The 21,185-nt window shown below is 46.2% G+C and overlaps 1 protein-coding gene and 1 long non-coding RNA gene across 2 annotated transcripts in view; one reads left to right on the top strand and one right to left on the bottom strand.

Moving 5' to 3' along the window:
- snap91a (synaptosome associated protein 91a) overlaps positions 1–21,185 on the bottom strand; it is a 222,445-nt gene that overhangs the window by 75,553 nt on the left and 125,707 nt on the right. Inside the window, 2 exon segments of the mRNA XM_034175421.1 lie at positions 605–823; positions 11,416–11,466. Coding sequence (XP_034031312.1) covers positions 605–823; positions 11,416–11,466 — 270 coding nt within the window.
- LOC117514828 lies at positions 300–12,369 on the top strand. Its single transcript, XR_004561970.1, has 3 exons — positions 300–572; positions 10,580–10,589; positions 12,358–12,369. It is a non-coding gene; the product is annotated as an uncharacterized LOC117514828 (long non-coding RNA).

Below are 21,185 nucleotides of genomic sequence, written 5' to 3'. Positions count from 1 at the left end.
ATCACACTTATGTGAACCTTAGAGTTAATCTGTGCCTCCGATCTTAATGTCATCAGCTACATACCATTGAAGCGCACACTGGGATGCTTCTAGCTGCGACATCAGTTGTCGGAAACCCAGAGTACTTTGTTTTCAGACGTCTCCGTAGCTGTTTGCTGCGAATGCCGTATACTTTGAAACGGGTCACGGAAGTGCACAAAGTAATCCTGGTGGATCAACGGATGCTCACTAACAGCCTAAATCTAAATTGTTTTGATTTTGGTGCGACATGCCCTTTGATGTCTGTGCAGTTAGTATTAATCACAACAAATTGATCAACCTCTATAGATGATAAGTGATGAATAATAAATAATAAATGAAGTTTGTAGACATAATGGACCGTAGGTTTCTCTTAAATTTCATAAATTTTCTAAATGTTTTAATGTTGCAGAGGAGATCAAATTGTTTGATTAATAAGTTAATGATCAAATAAGTGATCTGTTACTGAAGGAGAAGCATCATGAAATAAACAAACAAATCTGAAATGAAGGGAGTCACTATCATTGACATCATCATCATCATAATGCAGAGCAGTGCAGCGAGAGGCACAATAAGAGGACTTTACCACCAAAGAGATCTAGAGTCGGGGCGGCTGCAGACTCTGTGGTGGTGTCGGTGGTGGAAGGGGTGGGGTCAGCGGGGTCAGCAATGGGAGCAGCGATGATTGGCGCCTCACTAGCGGCAGGAGAGGTGATGACAGCAGCCCCCATGTCAGCGGGCCTCATAGCAAACAGGTCCAACTCTGGAGCAATGTCGGCACTCCCCTCCGTCGTAGCAAAGGGGTCTTCAGGAAGAGCAGCGAGGTCAGTGATTAGAGGAGGGAGGCGTTGAAGGGGAAAGGGGAGGGGGGTTATGAGCAGAGAATAAGGGGAGAGGGAGCAGAGAACAGTTAGCTGGAGTAGCACTTTGGTATCAGGCTGAATCAGGATCAGGTATTAAAACCTGATCTACATCTGATCCTGTATTTGCTCTTCAGCAGCCATAATGTGATTGCATTGGTGCATTTCTGCTACAATACAAATCTCCCTAGGCTGTAGTTTCATTCCCATTTATTTTTAAAGTAGTGCGAGAGCTTCTGTCTACGTGTTTCAGAGAACACAGGTCAAGTACACTGTAAAAATTTTGACCAATGGTTACTTAAAAAAAATTATGGCAACAAAGTGACACATAATACAACTGAAGATATTTTAAGTTCTACAATTTTGATTAAAAAGTGTTGAATACATTAATTAAACTTAAACAAAACAAAAATTAAGTACGTTAATAAAAGCAAGAGTTGAAACATGTTGGATTTAGTAACAAATCAAATCAAATCAATTTTATTTATATAGCACCAAATCACAACAAACAGTTGTGCCATACAATAATTACGGAAAAACACCAACGGTCAAAACGACCCCCTATGAGCAAGCACTTGGCGACAGTGGGAAGGAAAAACTCCCTTTTAGGCAGTCTTCTGCTGGGACTGGTTGGGGCTGAGGGAGAGAACCAGGAAAAAGACATGCTGTGGAGGGGAGCAGAGATCAATCACTAATGATTAAATGCAGAGTGGTGCATACAGAGCAAAAGAAACACTCAGTGCATCATGGGAACCCCCCAGCAGTCTACGTCTATAGCAGCATAACTAAGGGATGGTTCAGGGTCACCTGATCCAGCCCTAACTATAAGCTTTAGCAAAAAGGAAAGTTTTAAGTCTAATCTTAAAAGTAGAGAGGGTGTCTGTCTCCCTGATCTGAATTGGGAGCTGGTTCCACAGGAGAGGAGCCTGAAAGCTGAAGGCTCTGCCTCCCATTCTACTCTTACAAACCCTAGGAACTACAAGTAAGCCTGCAGTCTGAGAGTGAAGCCCTCTATTGGGGTGATATTGTACTATGAGGTCCCTAAGATAAGATGGGACCTGATTATTCAAAACCTTATAAGTAAGAAGAAGAATTTTAAATACTATTCTAGAATTAACAGGAAGCCAATGAAGAGAGGCCAATATGGGTGAAATATGCTAACAGCACGCCAAATGTGGAATTATATCACCAAAAAACATTTAGTAAATCCTAATCAATTCCACAAGGAAAGCACCCAACGTAGGATTTACACCAGATGCTTTGTTCTGTATTTTCCTCTGTATTGTTAAAAATGTTTTTTTTATTAGTATGATCTAAGCAGAGGGTCCCCCCTTTGAGTCTGGTCTGCTTGAGGTTTCTTCATCAAATCATCAGAGGGAGTTTGTTTCTTCTCACTGTCACCTGTGTTCTTGCTCTGGGGGTTGGTAAGGTTAGACCTTACTTGTGTGAAGCACCCGGAGGCAGCTTTGCCGCTATATAAATGAAATGATGCCCTTCCTGATGCAGGTCCACATTACATACAGAAATGTGGCAGGGGTGGGGGTTGAACCGGAAACCTTCCGCATTGAAAACAAGCGCACTAACCACTTGGCCACCACCCTGGACGAACTCATATTCTGGCATTGTTGCTGAATTCAACACATTTAAACTGTTGTTCTTATTTATCTGTACCTAAAATAATTGTTTAATTTTAAGTTTTAATTTGTATCACAGGGCTTTAAGTCTATTCAATAATATTGAATGTTAGTTTGTGTTGTGAAAGTGTCGTGACACGGACCTACAACAGGGGGCGGTAATGAACGGACAGTGGATAAGCCAAAAAGTAGCAATTTAATGTTGTGAATCGCACAACGAAGTACAGACAATAACAATATGGTGGAATGTCAATTATACACAAGGTGACGTGTGGGCAGGCTCGACGATAGAAGACGTCTGGCGAGAGAAGAGCCGGATCCCACACAGCTTCCACCACCAACGGATCTGAAGAACATTGGAGCCGCCAAGCCCTGCTTGATTGATTTGATTTCTCGGCGAGGAGGTGGAGTCACAGTCCGGCCTTTATGGAGATGGTGATGAGTTGACTGAGTGACAGCTGGTGCTGATGAAGAGTGACAGCTGTCACTCCCAGTGGCTCCGGCGCCCTCTCGTGCTTGAAGCCCGCACTCCAAGCAGGGCGCCATCTGGTGGTGGTGGGCCAGCAGTACCTCCTCTTCAGCGGCCCACACAACAGGACCCCCCCCTCAATGCGTGCCTCCTGGCGCCCGACCAGGCTTGTCCGGGTGCCGCCGGTAGAAGTCGGCCAGGAGGGCCGGGTCCAGGATGAAGCTCCTCTTCACCCATGAGCATTCTTCGGGTCCATACCCCTCCCAGTCCACCAAATACTGGAACTCCCAGCCCTTTCGACGGACATCCAGGAGCCTGTGCACGTTCCAGGCAGGCTCTCCATCTATGATCTGGGCAGGAGGCGGCGCCGGTCCGGGGGTGCAGAGAGTCGACGTGTGGTAGGGTTTGATCCTTGAGATATGGAACACTGGATGAATCCGCAGTGAAGCTGGTAGCTTCAGCTTCACTGCGGCCGGACTGAGGACTTTGGTTATGGCAAAAGGTCCTATGTACCTGTCCTTGAGCTTCTGGGATTCCACCTGCAGGGGGATGTCCTTTGTGGATAGCCAAACCTCCTGCCCGGGCTGGTATGCAGGGGCCAGGGAACGCCGGCGGTGTGCATGGGCCTTAGCCCTCGTCCGGGCTCTGAGCAGGGCAGAGCGGACGGTACGCCACACCCGACGGCACTTCCTCAGATGGGCCTGGACCGAGGGCACCCCGACCTCTCCCTCCACTAGCGGAAACAATGGGGGCTGGTACCCCAAACACACCTCAAACGGGGAGAGGCCGGTGGCAGATGAAACTTGGCTATTATGAGCGTACTCGATCCAGGCCAGATGGTCACTCCAGGCCGTCGGGTGCAAGGAGGTCACGCAGCGGAGGGCCTGCTCCAGTTCCTGGTTCGTCCGCTCTGCCTGCCCGTTCGTCTGGGGGTGGTACCCAGACGAGAGACTGACGGTGGCCCCCAGTTCCCTGCAGAAACTCCTCCAGACCTGGGAGGAGAACTGAGGACCACGATCCGAGACAATGTCCGATGGAATCCCATGCAGATGCACGACATGGTGGACCAGGAGGTCTGCAGTCTCCTGGGCCGTCGAGAGCTTCGGGAGGGCCACAAAGTGGGCCGCCTTGGAGAACCGGTCCACTATCGTGAGGATGGTAGTCATGCCCTGGGACGGCGGGAGGCCCGTGACAAAGTCCAGGCCGATGTGAGACCAGGGGCGATGAGGCACGGGCAGAGGCTGGAGGAGGCCTTGGGCCTTGTGGTGGTCGGCTCTGCCCCTGGCACAGGTGGTGCAGGCCTGGACATACTCCCGGATGTCGGCTTCCATAGACGCCCACCAGAAGCGCTGCCGGACCACTGCCACGGTCCTTCGCACCCCTGGATGACAGGAGAGCTTGGAACCATGACAGAAGTCAAGGACCGCAGCCCTGGCCTCTGGTGGGACGTACAATTTGTCCTTCGGACCTGTCCCCAAGTCCGGGCTCCGTGTCAGGGCCTCCCTGACGGTCTTCTCCACGTTCCAGGTGAGGGTGGCCACGACAGTGGACTCGGGGATGATGGTTTCAGGGGGGTCTGACAGCTCGGTCTTGACCTCCTCTTTATGCACCCGGGACAGGGCGTCAGATCGTTGGTTTTTCATCCCGGGGCGGTAGGTGATCCGGAAGTCAAAACGCCCGAAGAACAGCGACCAGCGGGCTTGCCTGGGGTTCAGACGCCTGGCGGTCCGAATGTACTCCAGGTTCCGATGGTCCGTGAAAACTGTAAATGGTACCGATGCTCCCTCCAACAGGTGTCTCCAGTCCTCATGAGCCTCCTTCACCGCAAGAAGTTCCCAATTGCCGACGTCATAGTTCCTTTCAGCCGGGGTCAACCTGCGGGAAAAGTAGGCACATGGATGGAGAACCTTGTTGGACTCCTCGCTCTGGGATAGCACGGCTCCTATCCCTGAGTCAGAGGCATCCACTTCAACTACAAACTGGCGATTGGGATCGGGCTGCACCAGAACCGGTGCAGTCGAGAACCGGCGTTTCAACTCCCTAAACGCGGCTTCGCACCGATCCGACCAGGTGAAGGGGACCTTAGTGGAGGTCAGGGCTGTCAGGGGGCTAACTACCTGACTGTAGCCCTTGATTAATCTCCGGTAGAAATTTGCAAAACCGAGGAACTGTTGCAGTTTCCTACGGTTTGTTGGTTGGGGCCAATCTCTCACCGCCGCAACCTTGGCCGGATCAGGGGCGACGGAGTTGGAGGAGATTATGAACCCCAGGAAGGACAAAGAAGTGCAGTGGAACTCGCACTTCTCGCCCTTCACAAACAACCGGTTCTCCAACAACCGCTGTAGGACCTGACGTACATGCTTGACATGGGTCTCAGGATCCGGAGAAAAGATGAGTATATCGTCTAGATATACGAAGACAAACCGATGCAGGAAGTCCCGCAAGACGTCATTAACCAACGTCGCGGGCGCATTGGTGAGGCCGAACGGCATGACCAGGTACTCAAAGTGACCTAATGGGGTGTTAAATGCCGTCTTCCACTCGTCTCCCTCCCGGATCCGAACCAGGTGATAAGCATTCCTAAGATCCAATTTTGTGAAAACTTGGGCTCCATGCAAGGGAGTGAACACTGAATCCAACAGAGGTAGCGGGTATCGGTTACGAACCGTGATCTCGTTCAGCCCTCTGTAATCAATGCATGGACGGAGTCCGCCGTCCTTCTTGCCCTGAACCATCCCTTAGTTATGCTGCTATAGACGTAGACTGCTGGGGGGTTCCCATGATGCACTGTTTCTTTCTCTTTTTGCTCTGTATGCACCACTCTGCATTTAATAATTAGTGATCGATCTCTGCTCCCCTCCACAGCATGTCTTTTTCCTGGTTCTCTCCCTCAGCCCCAACCAGTCCCAGCAGAAGACTGCCCCTCCCTGAGCCTGGTTCTGCTGGAGGTTTCTTCCTGTTAAAAGGGAGTTTTTCCTTCCCACTGTAGCCAAGTGCTTGCTCACAGGGGGTCGTTTTGACCGTTGGGGTTTTACATAATTATTGTATGGCCTTGCCTTACAATATAAAGCGCCTTGGGGCAACTGTTTGTTGTGATTTGGTACTATATAAAAAAATTGATTGATTGATTGAAAAAAGAAACCAGCACCCATCGGGGAGGTGGAGTTCCAGATCAACCCGGCAGCTAACGAGTCCCGGATGTATGTCTCCATTGATTCGCGTTCCGGACGTGAGAGGTTGTACAGTCTGCTGGCCGGGTACTCAGCGCCCGGTATCAAATCGATGGCACAATCGTACGGACGGTGTGGGGGCAGCGTGAGTGCCAGATCCTTGCTGACGACGTCAGCAAGGTCATGCTACTCGGCTGGCACCGCCGTCAGATTGGGGGGGACTAATGCCTCCTCCTTAGCTGTCACACCGGGTGGAACCGAGGATCCTAAACACTCCCGGTGGCAAGTTTCGCTCCACTGAACCACAACCCCAGACGGCCAATCAATCCGGGATTGTGTTTTAACACCCATGGAAAACCCAAAATCACTCGGGAGGTAGAAGGTGTTACATAAAACACAATCTCCTCCTTGTAATTCCCAGACACCACCAATGTCACTGGCTGTGTCTGGTGTGTGATTAGTGGAAGAAGGGTGCCATCTAGTGCCCGCACCGACAATGGTGATGGTAAGGCCACTAGAAGGAGCCCAACCTCCTTTGCCCATCTGCTATCCAGCAGATTCCCCTCTGACCCTGTGTCCACCAGTGCTGGGGCGTGAAGGGTTAGATCCCCACTCAGGATCGTGACTGGGATTCGTGCAGATCTTCGGGGTTTCCCCGCGTGGGTGTTGTGACCCACCCTTAGCCCAGTCTCTAAGGACGAGTGCTGCTGTTTTGACCGTTTGGGGCATTCTCTCTGTGTGTGCTCGGTTGAGCTGCAGAGAAAACACTCTCCACGGATCAGCCTCCTTTGTCTCTGATCTGATCGTTTTTTGGCCCTGCTCGTTTCCATAGCAACGTCAGCAGGGGGAGCTGTCGTCACGTGAAGAGCCCTGACTGTGGAGCGTGGGGAAGTCGGCTCCCTTTCGGACCCGGGAGGAAGAGGGACGGCTTGTGCCTGACCACGCCCTTCGTCTCGCTCCCGTCGGTGTTCTGTTAATCGGTTGTCTAACCGTATAACCAGGTCGATAAGCCGGTCTAAATCCCGCGGCTCGTCCTTCGCCACCAGGTGCTCCTTAAGGACCAGAGACAGTCCGTTTATAAAGGCGGCGCGGAGCGCAACAGCATTCCAGCCGGCTCGCGCTGCCGCGGTGCGGAAGTCGACTGCATACTTCGCTGCGCTCCAACGCCCCTGCCGTATCGACAGCAGCACGCTTGAAGCGGTCTCGCCTCTATGAGGGTGGTCGAACACCTGTCGGAACACCTCACAAACTCAGTGTAAATTGTTAGGAGCCGTGAATTCTGCTCCCAGAGCGCCGTAGCCCAGGCGCGTGCCTCTCCTCAAAGCAGATTTATAACGTAAGCCACCCGGCTAGCGTCTGACGCGTACATGACGGGACGCTGTGAAAAGACGAGCGAGCACTGCATCAAGAAGTCTGCGTACGTCTCCACACAGCCTCCGTACGGCTCCGGAGGGCTTATGTATGCTTCAGGGGAAGGTGAGGGGGTTCGTTGAACGACCAGTGGAATGTCTGTCTCTGGCATACGGTCAGCAGGAGGAGGTGCTGCAGCCGCGCCCTGAGCATGCGCTTCCACCTGGGCGGTGAGAGCCTCCATCCTACGATTGAGAACAATGCTCTGCTCGGTGACTAAGTCCAACCGAGCAGTAAAAGCGGTTAAGATGTGCTGCAGCTCACCTAACATGCCTCCTGCTGGCGCCTGTGCACCTCGCTCTTCCATTGGCTGTTCAAGCGACGGTTGACGCCCCTCGGGATCCATGACGCTGGCCGAGAAATCCTGTTGTGAAAGTGTCGTGACACGGACCCACAACAGGGGGCGGTAATGAACGGACAATGGATAAGCCAAAAAGTAGCAATTTAATGTTGTGAATCGCACAACGAAGTACAGACAATAACAATATGGTGGAATGTCAATTATACACAAGGTGACGTGTGGGCAGGCTCGACAATAGAAGACGTCTGGTGAGAGAAGAGCCGGATCCCACACAGCTTCCACCACCAACGGATCTGAAGAACACCGGAGCTGCCAAGCCCTGCACCCCAGGTGGCCACTGTCTTCAGCAGTCAGACCCGGTACTGCTGGCAGAGAACAGAAACAGTATTGATGAGTGCGAGTTCGCACACTCAGTAATCCCACAGTCTGTGTTTAGTTAGGAGGGAGCACCTCCACCTCCAATCACACACTCGTGCAGCTCCTGTTTAACCACTTATCTGGTTTGGGGTGTGAGGCGAAGCCGTCGCAGTCCACACCAAACGCCAATCCCACAGATAAGGACACCGTCACAGGAAAACGGCTGCAAATGAGATCAGACTATTACACAAGGTCTTCAGATTCAGCAGAGAGGTTACCTGAATGGTAGTTGATTTCTCGGCGAGGAGGTGGAGTCGCAGTCCGGCCTTTATGGAGATGGTGATGAGTTGACTGAGTGACAGCTGGTGCTGATGAAGAGTGACAGCTGTCACTCCCAGTGGCTCCGGCGCCCTCTCGTGCTTGAAGGCCCGCACCTCAAGCAGGGCGCCATCTTGGTGGTGGGCCAGCAGTACCTCCTCTCAGCGGCCCACACAACAGTTTGATGCCATAATTTTTCTGTGTCTAATTTACCCAATAAACTGCAATTGACTTAAGTTGGTCAGGATATTGGTAGTGTCAATGTGTCTGCTTGGTGTCTGCTCTGCTCCCCGTCCCTTCCTATTCCTCCAGGCGCCACGTCACAGAACTGACTCTTCACACCTGCCAGTAATCAACCACCACCTGTACTTAAAACCCCGGTCCTGCCTCTCTACCCATCGCCAGAAACTCAGTTCTGCCTGCGTGGTACCCGCCTCAGTGATTCTTTGTCACGTCTCTGTTCATGCTCCGTGTCTTCTGGTTTTTGACGTTTTTGTGCTTGTGTCCATAGCATTCCTGCCACCTGTCAGCTCCATCGCGGGCGCCTGGTTCTGGTTCTGTTGTCATCCACCATCTGGTTCGGGAACTCACTCAAATCATCATTCTGGTCAAGTCAGTGTCTCCCTGCTCCGGTGTCTCCTTCCATGGATTTGTACATTTACCAGTTGATTTTTGTTTGTATAGTAAAGTTGTTATTTGGCTGTTCCATCCTGACTCCCTGCATGTTGGGTCATAATACTTTGTTTTGGTTTAACCATAGCACGGTGACTTCATATGAAAATTTAATGGACTCCAGAATCCATTTCATCGTACTGATAGCTGACTCAATTCTAAACCATGATTTTTTTTTTAGAACTCCTCATATTACCATTTGATCATTAATTGATTCATTTATCCATGTACGGACTGTGATGATCTGAACAAACACATTTATATGGCAATATGATATATTTTGTGAAAGTGTAATGACACGGACCCACAACAGGGGGCGTAAATGAACGGACAATGAAAGAGTCAAATATGAACACTTTACTGTTGTGAAAAGCAGAACCAAACAGAGCAGATTACAGAATGTGTACAAAAAAAACCGAAAACCCCAGGTGGCCACCGTCTCCGTGTGTCGGATCTGGTACTGCTGGCGAGGAGCAGAGACAATCAGATGTGGGTGTGTGAACACCCAGTAACAACAACGGTGGAACTCCACCTCCACTTCTCATTCAGAAAGCTGGCACGTGCAGTAGTATGTGTACTTATCAAAGGTTTGGAGTGAAGACGTCAGTCCAAACCCAGCCTCCAGCTGCAAGCACTCACAAAACCTACTGCAAAAATAGCACAAGCAAACACTGTCTGTGGTAGACAAAACAATGACTGAGAACACATTACCTCCTAAGGTAGACGATATCTCGGCAGCGAGGTGGAGATGAAGTCCGGTCTTTATGGAGTGGCAAGATGAAGTGCAGATGAGTGACAGCTGTTGTGAGATAATGAGTGACAGCTGTCACTCCCGGCTGTGTCCATGGTGACTGCGCCCTCTTGTGCCTGAAGCCCGCACTCCAGGCAGGGCGCCATCTGGTGGTGGTGGGCCAGCAGTACCTCCTCTTCTGGCGGCCCACACAACAATATAGACTTCATGATGCGAACAGTAAGTGTAACTGTCTCTCAAGTGAAATGTTCCAGCTTCAAGGAGTTCCAGCAGGGGGCGGTATATCATGTATATGTATTAAAAGCAAAGTGGCCTCTGTGTACGGGTGTACTTGTGTGTGTGAGTGTACCTTCGAACACGGACAAACTGTGGAGAGCTGACCTTGCCATTTGGTATGTTTATGTATTTTGGGTCCAGGATAAACAGCACCAATGGAATGTTGATCGAACTAATGTTTTTGCAGAAATAGGGATATTATGTAACAACACTGAACAATGGGCACTAATAATTACATTCTGGGACTCGCTGTTCCAACTCATTATAAAAACGTTGCATAATTATTACCACCCTTGAAAAATGTCAGCTACCTATTTTATAGACACGACCTATCTAGAGAGAGAGAGCAATGTGTGTGACTGTAAATTACTACAGCTTTATACTGTAAATTTTTTATTTGTTCTGTAAAGGTAGTATTTGCATTTTTTTTTTTATCACAGAATTATTCTGGCAATTTCAGCTGCCAGTTTTTTCTTTTTTTTAAGGGAAGTTTGGTTTGTTATTAAACTAAACACAATAAAAATGTTTTCAAGATGTAGGGACACATTTCAGCTAGTTTAACTCACAACATCTCAACATTTTGGCCACGACACAATGTGGGATCAATTAAGTGGTTTAAGTCAAAATATATGAATTCACATCATATAAAATCTTTTTGACCCTAGACCACCAGTATCAAACTGATTCCAGAAGGGGCCAAGAGGGTGGAGGTTTTCTTTGCAGCCAAGCTGTCTACCAGGTGATTTTACAGATTAACATCATGTTGAGCAGATGGGATGAGTTCATCAGTAAAATCACCAGCTAATTTGGAAAAAAAAAATTAGTTTGTTGGACATCATATGGACTGTCCTGCTGTGCTCATCCATCCAGGCCAACTCAAAGTTAGAAAAAAGTGTGATATTTACACAAGCATTCACTGGGAGAAGAGTAACCAAGGTGAAGGAGCAGAGGGGACATGACAGGGAGTTAGAGGAGGATTTGGGGAGAGACAGCAGGCCCTGAGGGCAAATGGTGGCTCTACTCAATTTCAATTCAATTTCTGAAACTTATAGAGCACCAAGTCATCAAGTCGTCTACTGTCTCTTATGGAAGCAGAAGCAGCTTTAATGTAACAAAACCACTTTCACATCCAGACACACACACACACACATATCCACAAAAAGCAGTTTTATCACCCACCAGATCCACCAAATGCATCTGTAGCGGGGCCCGGGACAGCAGAACCGTCTCCTGGAGAAGGTGCAAACGCATCTGGGGTATTGCAGACGCAAACGCAAAACCAAACGCCGAAGCCAAGACAGCAACAAACACACGGATGTATGGAACAAAAGATGAGTAGAGACACGGAATGGACAAGAAAAAAAAGTCAGAGATCAGCATCACAAAACAGCACAGAATACAAGAAATATGCAGCCAGTTAAGGGTACAATCATGTCACGGCTACGTTTGGACGGCTGCATAATGCTGCATTCAGTAAAGGCTAAATGGTAAATGGACTGCATTTATATAGCACTTTTCCATCTGCATCAGACGCTCAAAGCGCTTTACAATAATGGCTCACATTCACCCCGATGTCAGGCTGCTGCCATGCAAGGCGCTCACTACACACCGGGAGCAATAGGGGATTAAGGACCTTGCCCAAGGGCCCTTAGTGATTTTCCAGTCAGGCTGGGATTTGAACTGAGGATCTTCTGGTTTCAAGCCCAACACTTAACCACTAAACCATCACCTCCCCATTCAGTGAGGGCAACTCCTGTGCGTCTGTGAAATGAGACACTGTAATGAAGTTGTCACAAGTGAGCCATTTGTGACAAGGAGGAAAATCTCAGGATCAGTGCTGATGGTCTGAGGTCAACAATAAAACAGCCTCAATATCACAAAACAAATGAAATCAACCAGTCATATTAAAGAGAGCCTGTAAACATTACTGAATACTCAAAACATCTACAAACATATTATTTACCGGCAACTTCGCACCTTTGGACCTTATCTCAATTATGGAAGCGCTATGACCAGCATGCCACGTTTCTTTGTGCAGAAGTGTCCACATGTTATTTTGTTCCATGTACTAACTAGAGGAACTATGTACAATATTAAATGTGGCATTTGTTGAATAATTAGGATTATTCATCACTCAGTGGACCACAATCACCCACACATCCTGTGTACTTTTATACAACAGAAAGCAGCTTTACATCACAAACCCGACAAAGATTCTGTACTTTTATAAATCACAACCTTTAGTGATGGTCCTTTCATTTAAATTCTTACTTCTACCGACTGAAGTGTTTCATTAAAACCTAAACTGTTTTATGATTCCACCCTCTGTGCATTGTATAATTATACAAAACTCTGATTCCCATTTGGACCAAAATTTGTTGAAATGAGTGAGGGTCAGCTCAGGACAAAATGATCTGGTTTTGAGACAAAAGCGGTTAAAAGTCAAGGTCACAAACTTTTGGCCCAATGCTGCTTACTGCATATATAACAGGAGAGTTATAGGTGGGGGGTTGTGTGTGTGGAGGGTTGAGAATGAGTTGCTGTAGTTACTGTTGCTAAGCAACAGGCCAGTCATAAGCATACATACATATACCCACAACTGACTATTATATACAGTAGTGTTCAGAATAGTAGTAGTGCTATGTGACTAAAAAGATTAATCCAGGTTTTGAGTATATTTCTTATTGTTACATGGGAAACAAGGTACCAGTAGATTCAGTAGATTCTCACAAATCCAACAAGACCAAGCATTCATGATATGCACACTCTTAAGGCTATGAAATTGGACTATTAGTAAAAAAAAAAGTAGAAAAGGGGGTGTTCACAATAATAGTAGCATCTGCTGTTGATGCTACAAACTCAAAACTATTATGTTCAAACTGCTTTTTTAGCAATCCTGTGAATCACTAAACTAGTATTTAGTTGTATAACCACAGGCATTAATTTTGTTGGTTTGGAACCAAGATTTTGCTGGTTTACTAGTGTGCTTGGGGTCATCGTCTTGTTGAAACACCCATTTCAAGGGCATGTCCTCTTCAGCATAAGGCTACATGACCTCTTCAAGTATTTTGACATATCCAAACTGATCCATGATACCTGGTATGCGATATATAGGCCCAACACCATAGTAGGAGAAACATGCCCATATCATGATGCTTGCACCACCATGCTTCACTGTCTTCACTGTGAACTGTGGCTTGAATTCAGAGTTTGGGGGTCATCTCACAAACTGTCTGCGGCCCTTGGACCCAAAAAGAACAATTTTACTCTCATCAGTTCACAAAATATTCCTCCATTTCTCTTTAGGCCAGTTGATGTGTTCTTTGGCAAATTGTAACCTCTTCTGCACGTCTTTTATTTAACAGAGGGACTTTGCGGGGGATTCTTGCAAATAAATTAGCTTCACACAGGCGTCTTCTAACTGTCACAGCACTTACAGGTAACTCCAGACTGTCTTTGATCATCCTGGAGCTGATCAATGGGTGAGCCTTTGACATTCTGGTTATTCTTCTATCCATTTTGATGGTTGTTTTCCGTTTTCTTCCATGTGTCTCTGTTTTTTTTTTGTCCATTTTAAAGCATTGGAGATCATTGTAGATGAACAGCCTATAATTTTTTGCACCTGTGTATAAGTTTTCCCCTCTCCAATCAACTTTTTAATCAAACTACGCTGTTCTTCTGAACAATGTCTTGAACGTCCCATTTTCCTCAGGCTTTCAAAGAGAAAAGCATGTTCAACAGGTGCTGGCTTCATCCTTAAATAGGGGACACCTGATTCACACCTGTTTGTTTCATAAAACTGACGAACTCACTGACTGAATGCCACACTATTATTATTGTGAACACCCCCTTTTCTACTTTTTTTACTAATAGCCCAATTTCATAGCCTTAAGAGTGTGCATATCATGAATGCTTGGTCTTGTTGGATTTGTGAGAATCTACTGAATCTACTGGTACCTTGTTTCCCATGTAACAATAAGAAATATACTCAAAACCTGGATTAATCTTTTTAGTCACATAGCACTACTATTATTCTGCACACTAATGTATAATAAGACAGGGGATATGTTGAAATAACTATTCCCAGGAATGTGTTACAGATAGACCAATGGTTACTATTAAACACCAATATGGAGTCATAAATCAATCAATCAATCAATTCTATTTATATAGCGCCAAATCACAACAAACAGTTGCCCCAAGGCGCTTTATATTGTAAGGCAAGGCCATACAATAATTACGTAAAAACCCCAACGGTCAAAACGACCCCCTGTGAGCAAGCACTTGGCGACAGTGGGAAGGAAAAAACTCCCTTTTAACAGGAAGAAACCTCCAGCAGAACCAGGCTCAGGGAGGGGCAGTCTTCTGCTGGGACTGGTTGGGGCTGAGGGAGAGAACCAGGAAAAAGACATGCTGTGGAGGGGAGCAGAGATCAATCACTAATGATTAAATGCAGAGTGGTGCATACAGAGCAAAAAGAGAAAGAAACACTCAGTGCATCATGGGAACCCCCCAGCAGTCTAAGTCTATAGCAGCATAACTAAGGGATGGTTCAGGGTCACCTGATCCAGCCCTAACTATAAGCTTTAGCAAAAAGGAAAGTTTTAAGCCTAATCTTAAAAGTAGAGAGGGTGTCTGTCTCCCTGATCTGAATTGGGAGCTGGTTCCACAGGAGAGGAGCCTGAAAGCTGAAGGCTCTGCCTCCCATTCTACTCTTACAAACCCTAGGAACTACAAGTAAGCCTGCAGTCTGAGAGCGAAGCCCTCTATTGGGGTGATATGGTACTATGAGGTCCCTAAGATAAGATGGGACCTGATTATTCAAAACCTTATAAGTAAGAAGAAGAATTTTAAATTCTATTCTAGAATTAACAGGAAGCCAATGAAGAGAGGCCAATATGGGTAAGATATGCTCTCTCCTTCTAGTCCCCGTCAGTACTCTAGCTGCAGCATTTTGAATTAACTGAAGGCTTTTTAGGGAACTTTTAGGACAACCTGATAATAATGAATTACAATAGTCCAGCCTAGAGGAAATAAATGCATGAATTAGTTTTTCAGCATCACTCTGAGACAAGACCTTTCTAATTTTAGAGATATTGCGTAAATGCAAAAAAAGCAGTCCTACATATTTGTTTAATATGCGCTTTGAATGACATATCCTGATCAAAAATGACTCCAAGATTTCTCACAGTATTACTAGAGGTCAGGGTAATGCCATCCAGAGTAAGGATCTGGTTAGACACCATGTTTCTAAGATTTGTGGGGCCAAGTACAATAACTTCAGTTTTATCTGAGTTTAAAAGCAAGAAATTAGAGGTCATCCATGTCTTTATGTCTGTAAGACAATCCTGCAGTTTAGCTAATTGGTGTGTGTCCTCTGGCTTCATGGATAGATAAAGCTGGGTATCATCTGCGTAACAATGAAAATTTAAGCAATACCGTCTAATAATACTGCCTAAGGGAAGCATGTATAAAGTGAATAAATTGGTCCTAGCACAGAACCTTGTGGAACTCCATAATTAACTTTAGTCTGTGAAGAAGATTCCCCATTTACATGAACAAATTGTAATCTATTAGACAAATATGATTCAAACCACCGCAGCGCAGTGCCTTTAATACCTATGGCATGCTCTAATCTCTGTAATAAAATTTTATGGTCAACAGTATCAAAAGCAGCACTGAGGTCTAACAGAACAAGCACAGAGATGAGTCCACTGTCCGAGGCCATAAGAAGATCATTTGTAACCTTCACTAATGCTGTTTCTGTACTATGATGAATTCTAAAACCTGACTGAAACTCTTCAAATAGACCATTCCTCTGCAGATGATCAGTTAGCTGTTTTACAACTACCCTTTCAAGAATTTTTGAGAGCAAAGGAAGGTTGGAGATTGGCCTATAATTAGCTAAGATAGCTGGGTCAAGTGATGGCTTTTTAAGTAATGGTTTAATTACTGCCACCTTAAAAGCCTGTGGTACATAGCCAACTAACAAAGATAGATTGATCATATTTAAGATCGAAGCATTAAATAATGGTAGGGCTTCCTTGAGCAGCCTGGTAGGAATGGGGTCTAATAAACATGTTGATGGTTTGGATGAAGTAACTAATGAAAATAACTCAGACAGAACAATCGGAGAGAAAGAGTCTAACCAAATACCGGCATCACTGAAAGCAGCCAAAGATAACGATACGTCTTTGGGATGGTTATGAGTAATTTTTTTTCTAATAGTTAAAATTTTGTTAGCAAAGAAAGTCATGAAGTCATTACTAGTTAAAGTTAATGGAATACTCAGCTCAATAGAGCTCTGACTCTTTGTCAGCCTGGCTACAGTGCTGAAAAGAAACCTGGGGTTGTTCTTATTTTCTTCAATTAGTGATGAGTAGAAAGATGTCCTAGCTTTACGGAGGGCTTTTTTATAGAGCAACAGACTCTTTTTCCAGGCTAAGTGAAGATCTTCTAAATTAGTGAGACGCCATTTCCTCTCCAACTTACGGGTTATCTGCTTTAAGCTACGAGTTTGTGAGTTATACCACGGAGTCAGACACTTCTGATTTAAAGCTCTCTTTTTCAGAGGAGCTACAGCATCCAAAGTTGTCTTCAATGAGGATGTAAAACTATTGACGAGATACTCTATCTCCCTTACAGAGTTTAGGTAGCTACTCTGCACTGTGTTGTTATATGGCATTAGAGAACATAAAGAAGGAATCATATCCTTAAACCTAGTTACAGCGCTTTCTGAAAGACTTCTAGTGTAATGAAACTTATTCCCCACTGCTGGGTAGTCCATCAGAGTAAATGTAAATGTTATTAAGAAATGATCAGACAGAAGGGAGTTTTCAGGGAATACTGTTAAGTCTTCTATTTCCATACCATAAGTCAGAACAAGATCTAAGATATGATTAAAGTGGTGGGTGGACTCATTTACTTTTTGAGCAAAGCCAATAGAGTCTAATAATAGATTAAATGCAGTGTTGAGGCTGTCATTCTCAGCATCTGTGTGGATGTTAAAATCGCCCACTATAATTATCTTATCTGAGCTAAGCACTAAGTCAGACAAAAGGTCTGAAAATTCACAGAGAAACTCACAGTAACGACCAGGTGGACGATAGATAATAACAAATAAACCTGGTTTTTGGGACTTCCAATTTGGATGGACAAGACTAAGAGACAAGCTTTCAAATGAATTAAAGCTCTGTCTGGGTTTTTGATTAATTAATAAGCTGGAATGGAAGATTGCTGCTAATCCTCCGCCCCGGCCCGTGCTACGAGCATTCTGACAGTTAGTGTGACTCGGGGGTGTTGACTCATTTAAACTAACATATTCATCCTGCTGTAACCAGGTTTCTGTAAGGCAGAATAAATCAATATGTTGATCAATTATTATATAATTTACCAACAGGGACTTAGAAGAGAGAGACCTAATGTTTAATAGACCACATTTAACTGTTTTAGTCTGTGGTGCAGTTGAAGGTGCTATATTATTTTTTCTTTTTGAATTTTTATGCTTAAATAGATTTTTGCTGGTTATTGGTGGTCTGGGAGCAGGCACCGTCTCTACGGGGATGGGGTAATGAGGGGATGGCAGGGGGAGAGAAGCTGCAGAGAGGTGTGTAAGACTACAACTCTGCTTCCTGGTCCAAACCCTGGATAGTCACGGTTTGGAGGATTTAAGAAAATTGGCCAGATTTCTAGAAATGAGAGCTGCTCCATCCAAAGTGGGATGGATGCCGTCTCTCCTAACAAGACCAGGTTTTCTCCAGAAGCTTTGCCAATTATCTATGAAGCCCACCTCATTTTTTGGACACCACTCAGACAGCCAGCAATTCAAGGAGAACATGCGGCTAAACATGTCACTCCCGGTCCGATTGGGGAGGGGCCCAGAGAAAACTACAGAGTCCGACATTGTTTTTGCAAAGTTACACACCGATTTAATGTAATTTTAGTGACCTCCGATTGGCGTAACCGGGTGTCATTACTGCCGACGTGAATTACAATCTTACCAAATTTACGCTTAGCCTTAGCCAGCAGTTTCAAATTTCCTTCAATGTCGCCTGCTCTGGCCCCCGGAAGACAATTGACTATGGTTGCTGGTGTCGCTAACTTCACATTTCTCAAAACAGAGTCGCCAATAACCAGAGTTTGATCCTCGGCGGGTGTGTCGTCGAGTGGGGAAAAACGGTTAGAGATGTGAACGGGTTGGCGGTGTACACGGGGCTTCTGTTTAGGGCTACGCTTCCTCCTCACAGTCACCCAGTCGGCCTGCTTTCCCGGCTGCTCGGGATCTGCCAGGGGGGAACTAACGGCGGCTAAGCTACCTTGGTCCGCACCGACTACAGGGGCCTGGCTAGCTGTAGAATTTTCCACGGTGCGGAGCCGAGTCTCCAATTCGCCCAGCCTGGCCTCCAAAGCTACGAATAAGCTACACTTATTACAAGTACCGTTACTGCTAAAGGAGGCCGAGGAATAACTAAACATTTCACACCCAGAGCAGAAAAGTGCGGGAGAGACAGGAGAAGCCGCCATGCTAAATCGGCTAAGAGCTAGTAGCTACGCTAAGCTAGCGGATTCCTAAAAACATGCAAAGTGAATAATGTGTAAATAATTTAGAGGTGATTCAGCAGAAGGAGTGCTTTAGTTAAGGCACGTAAAGATTACACTGGGAAACAAATCGTAATCTAGATAACTAGATCAATCTAACTGCGCAGATCAAACAGCTAACAGATACAGAAAAACACCGCTGTGCTCCGGAACAGGAAGTGATACAATACCGCAGTGAGAGCCAACCACCAGTAGGCTTCATGTCAAACACTTAAGGTATTGGTGAGCGTCCATTCACACTGGTTCTGTGAGAGGTGTTGATTTCCAGTAAGTATTTAATTTGTATCTTACTGATCGATTTATGATCTATCAGACCTGCCAGAACCACAGTCTGCTAGAACAAGTCTAAGACCTCATTTCCAAAACCACAATGGGTCACTTTGCAAAGCCTCATTTGAACGAAACGCCCATGTTTTGTGCTTGTCTCCCACTGACGTACTGCTTGCTTGGTTTGCATTGTCTTGAAAAAGGAAAGAGATGTGCAACGTGCCAGTAAAAAACCCAAAGTGTGTGAGAGCTCCACGTGTGGTCTTTGCACCTCCATGAAAATAGGACACTTTATCTGACACTTCCATCATGATACATCTTGGACTGTATTTATATCGCACTTTTCCATCTATATCAGAAACTCAAGCGCTTTACAGTAATACTTCACATTCACCCATTCACACACACTCATTCACACACCGATGGCAGGCTGCTGCCATACAGGGTGCTCACTACACACCAGGAGCAACCTGACCTTGCCCAAGGGCCCTTAGTGATTTTCCAGCCAGATGGGGGTTTGAACAGAGGATCCTCTGGTCTCAAGCCCACTGCTTAACCACTAGACCATCACCTCCCCAATGAAGAAAAGACAGCTATCACATCTATCATATATCTTAAGAAAGCTAAAGATATACATATGTTAGACGTGCACAGTAGCAGGAAAGTAAGGCATCAAAACTATACATGCAAGGGAACTCTAACAATGTGATTAAATTTATATAGATGTAGTCATCCATACTACTAGTTCAGTGGTCCGTTTATACACTAAAACAGGGGTATTCAACTCGTGCCTAAAGAGCAGAGAGGGTGAGTGCAGGATTTTTTTTTTCCACCAGGTGATTTCACTGATTAACTGATTCCATCTCTTCAAAGTGATGTTAATCAGTGAAACCATTTGGTGGAAAAAAATCCTGCACTCACCCTCTCTGCTTTTTCTGGCGCAAGCTGAATAATAGTCCATGCACTAGTACACAAATAATGAATGTTTATGAGTTCAATGGTACGAATATTTCATGAGGTGAAAGCTGGAACATACCATTCAACAAAACAAAGCTGAGTTGAATGGTATGTTCCAGCTTTCACGGAATTAAATATTCATACCATCGAAAGAATGTAAAAACATTCATTATTTGTTTTATATAACGGCTAAAATAGATCCTGGTCATTTGATATTTTATAAATTTATAAACAACAGAAAAGGGACTTACATTTTGGCGTTCTTCATCACTCACTCATCTTCAACATCTTTTCTGGGTTCGGGTCACGAAGGCAACAGCTCCAGCAGGGGACCCCAGACTTCCCTTTCCTGGGCCACATTGACCACCTCTGACAGGGTATCCTGAGGATTTCCCAGGCCAGTGTGGCAATATAATCTCTCCACCTAGTCCTGGGTCTTCCCCGGGGTCTCCTCCCAGATGGACGTGCCTGGAACACCTCCTTAGGGAGGAGCCCAGAAGGCATCCTTACCAGATGCCCAAACCACCTCAGCTGGCTCCTTTCAACGCAAAGGAGCAGTGACTCTACTCCGAGCTCCCCACGGATGACCGAACTTCTCACCCTATCTCTAAGGGAGACACCCGCCACCCTCCTAATGAAGCCCATTTCGGCCGCTTGTACCCCCGATCTAGTTCTTTCGGTCATGACCCAACACTCATGACCATAGGTGAGAGTAGGAACGAAGATTGACCAGTAGATCGAGAGCTTCGCCTTTTGGCTCAGCCCCCTTTTCATCACAACAGTAAGGGTAGAGCGAATACAACACTGCCCCTGCTGCGCCAATTCTCCGGCCAATTTCACGCTCCATCATCCCCTCACTCATGAACATGACCCCGAGGTACTTGAACTCCTTCACTTTGGGCAAGGCTGTATTCCCTACCTGGAGTAGGCAATCCATTGGTTTCCTGCTGAGAACCATGGCCTCAGATTTAGAGGTGCTGATCCTCATCCCAGCTGCTTCACACTCGGCTGTGAACTGATCCAGTGAGTGTTGGAGGTCACAGGCTGATGAAGCCAACAGGACCACATCATCTGCAAAAAGCAGTGATGAGACCTTGAGCCCACCAAACTGGAAACCCTCCTCCCTC

Source organism: Thalassophryne amazonica, chromosome 7 (genome assembly GCF_902500255.1).
Source record: "Thalassophryne amazonica chromosome 7, fThaAma1.1, whole genome shotgun sequence".
NCBI classification, from domain to species: Eukaryota; Metazoa; Chordata; class Actinopteri; order Batrachoidiformes; family Batrachoididae; genus Thalassophryne; species Thalassophryne amazonica.
This window is presented reverse-complemented; position numbering and strand designations above follow the sequence as displayed.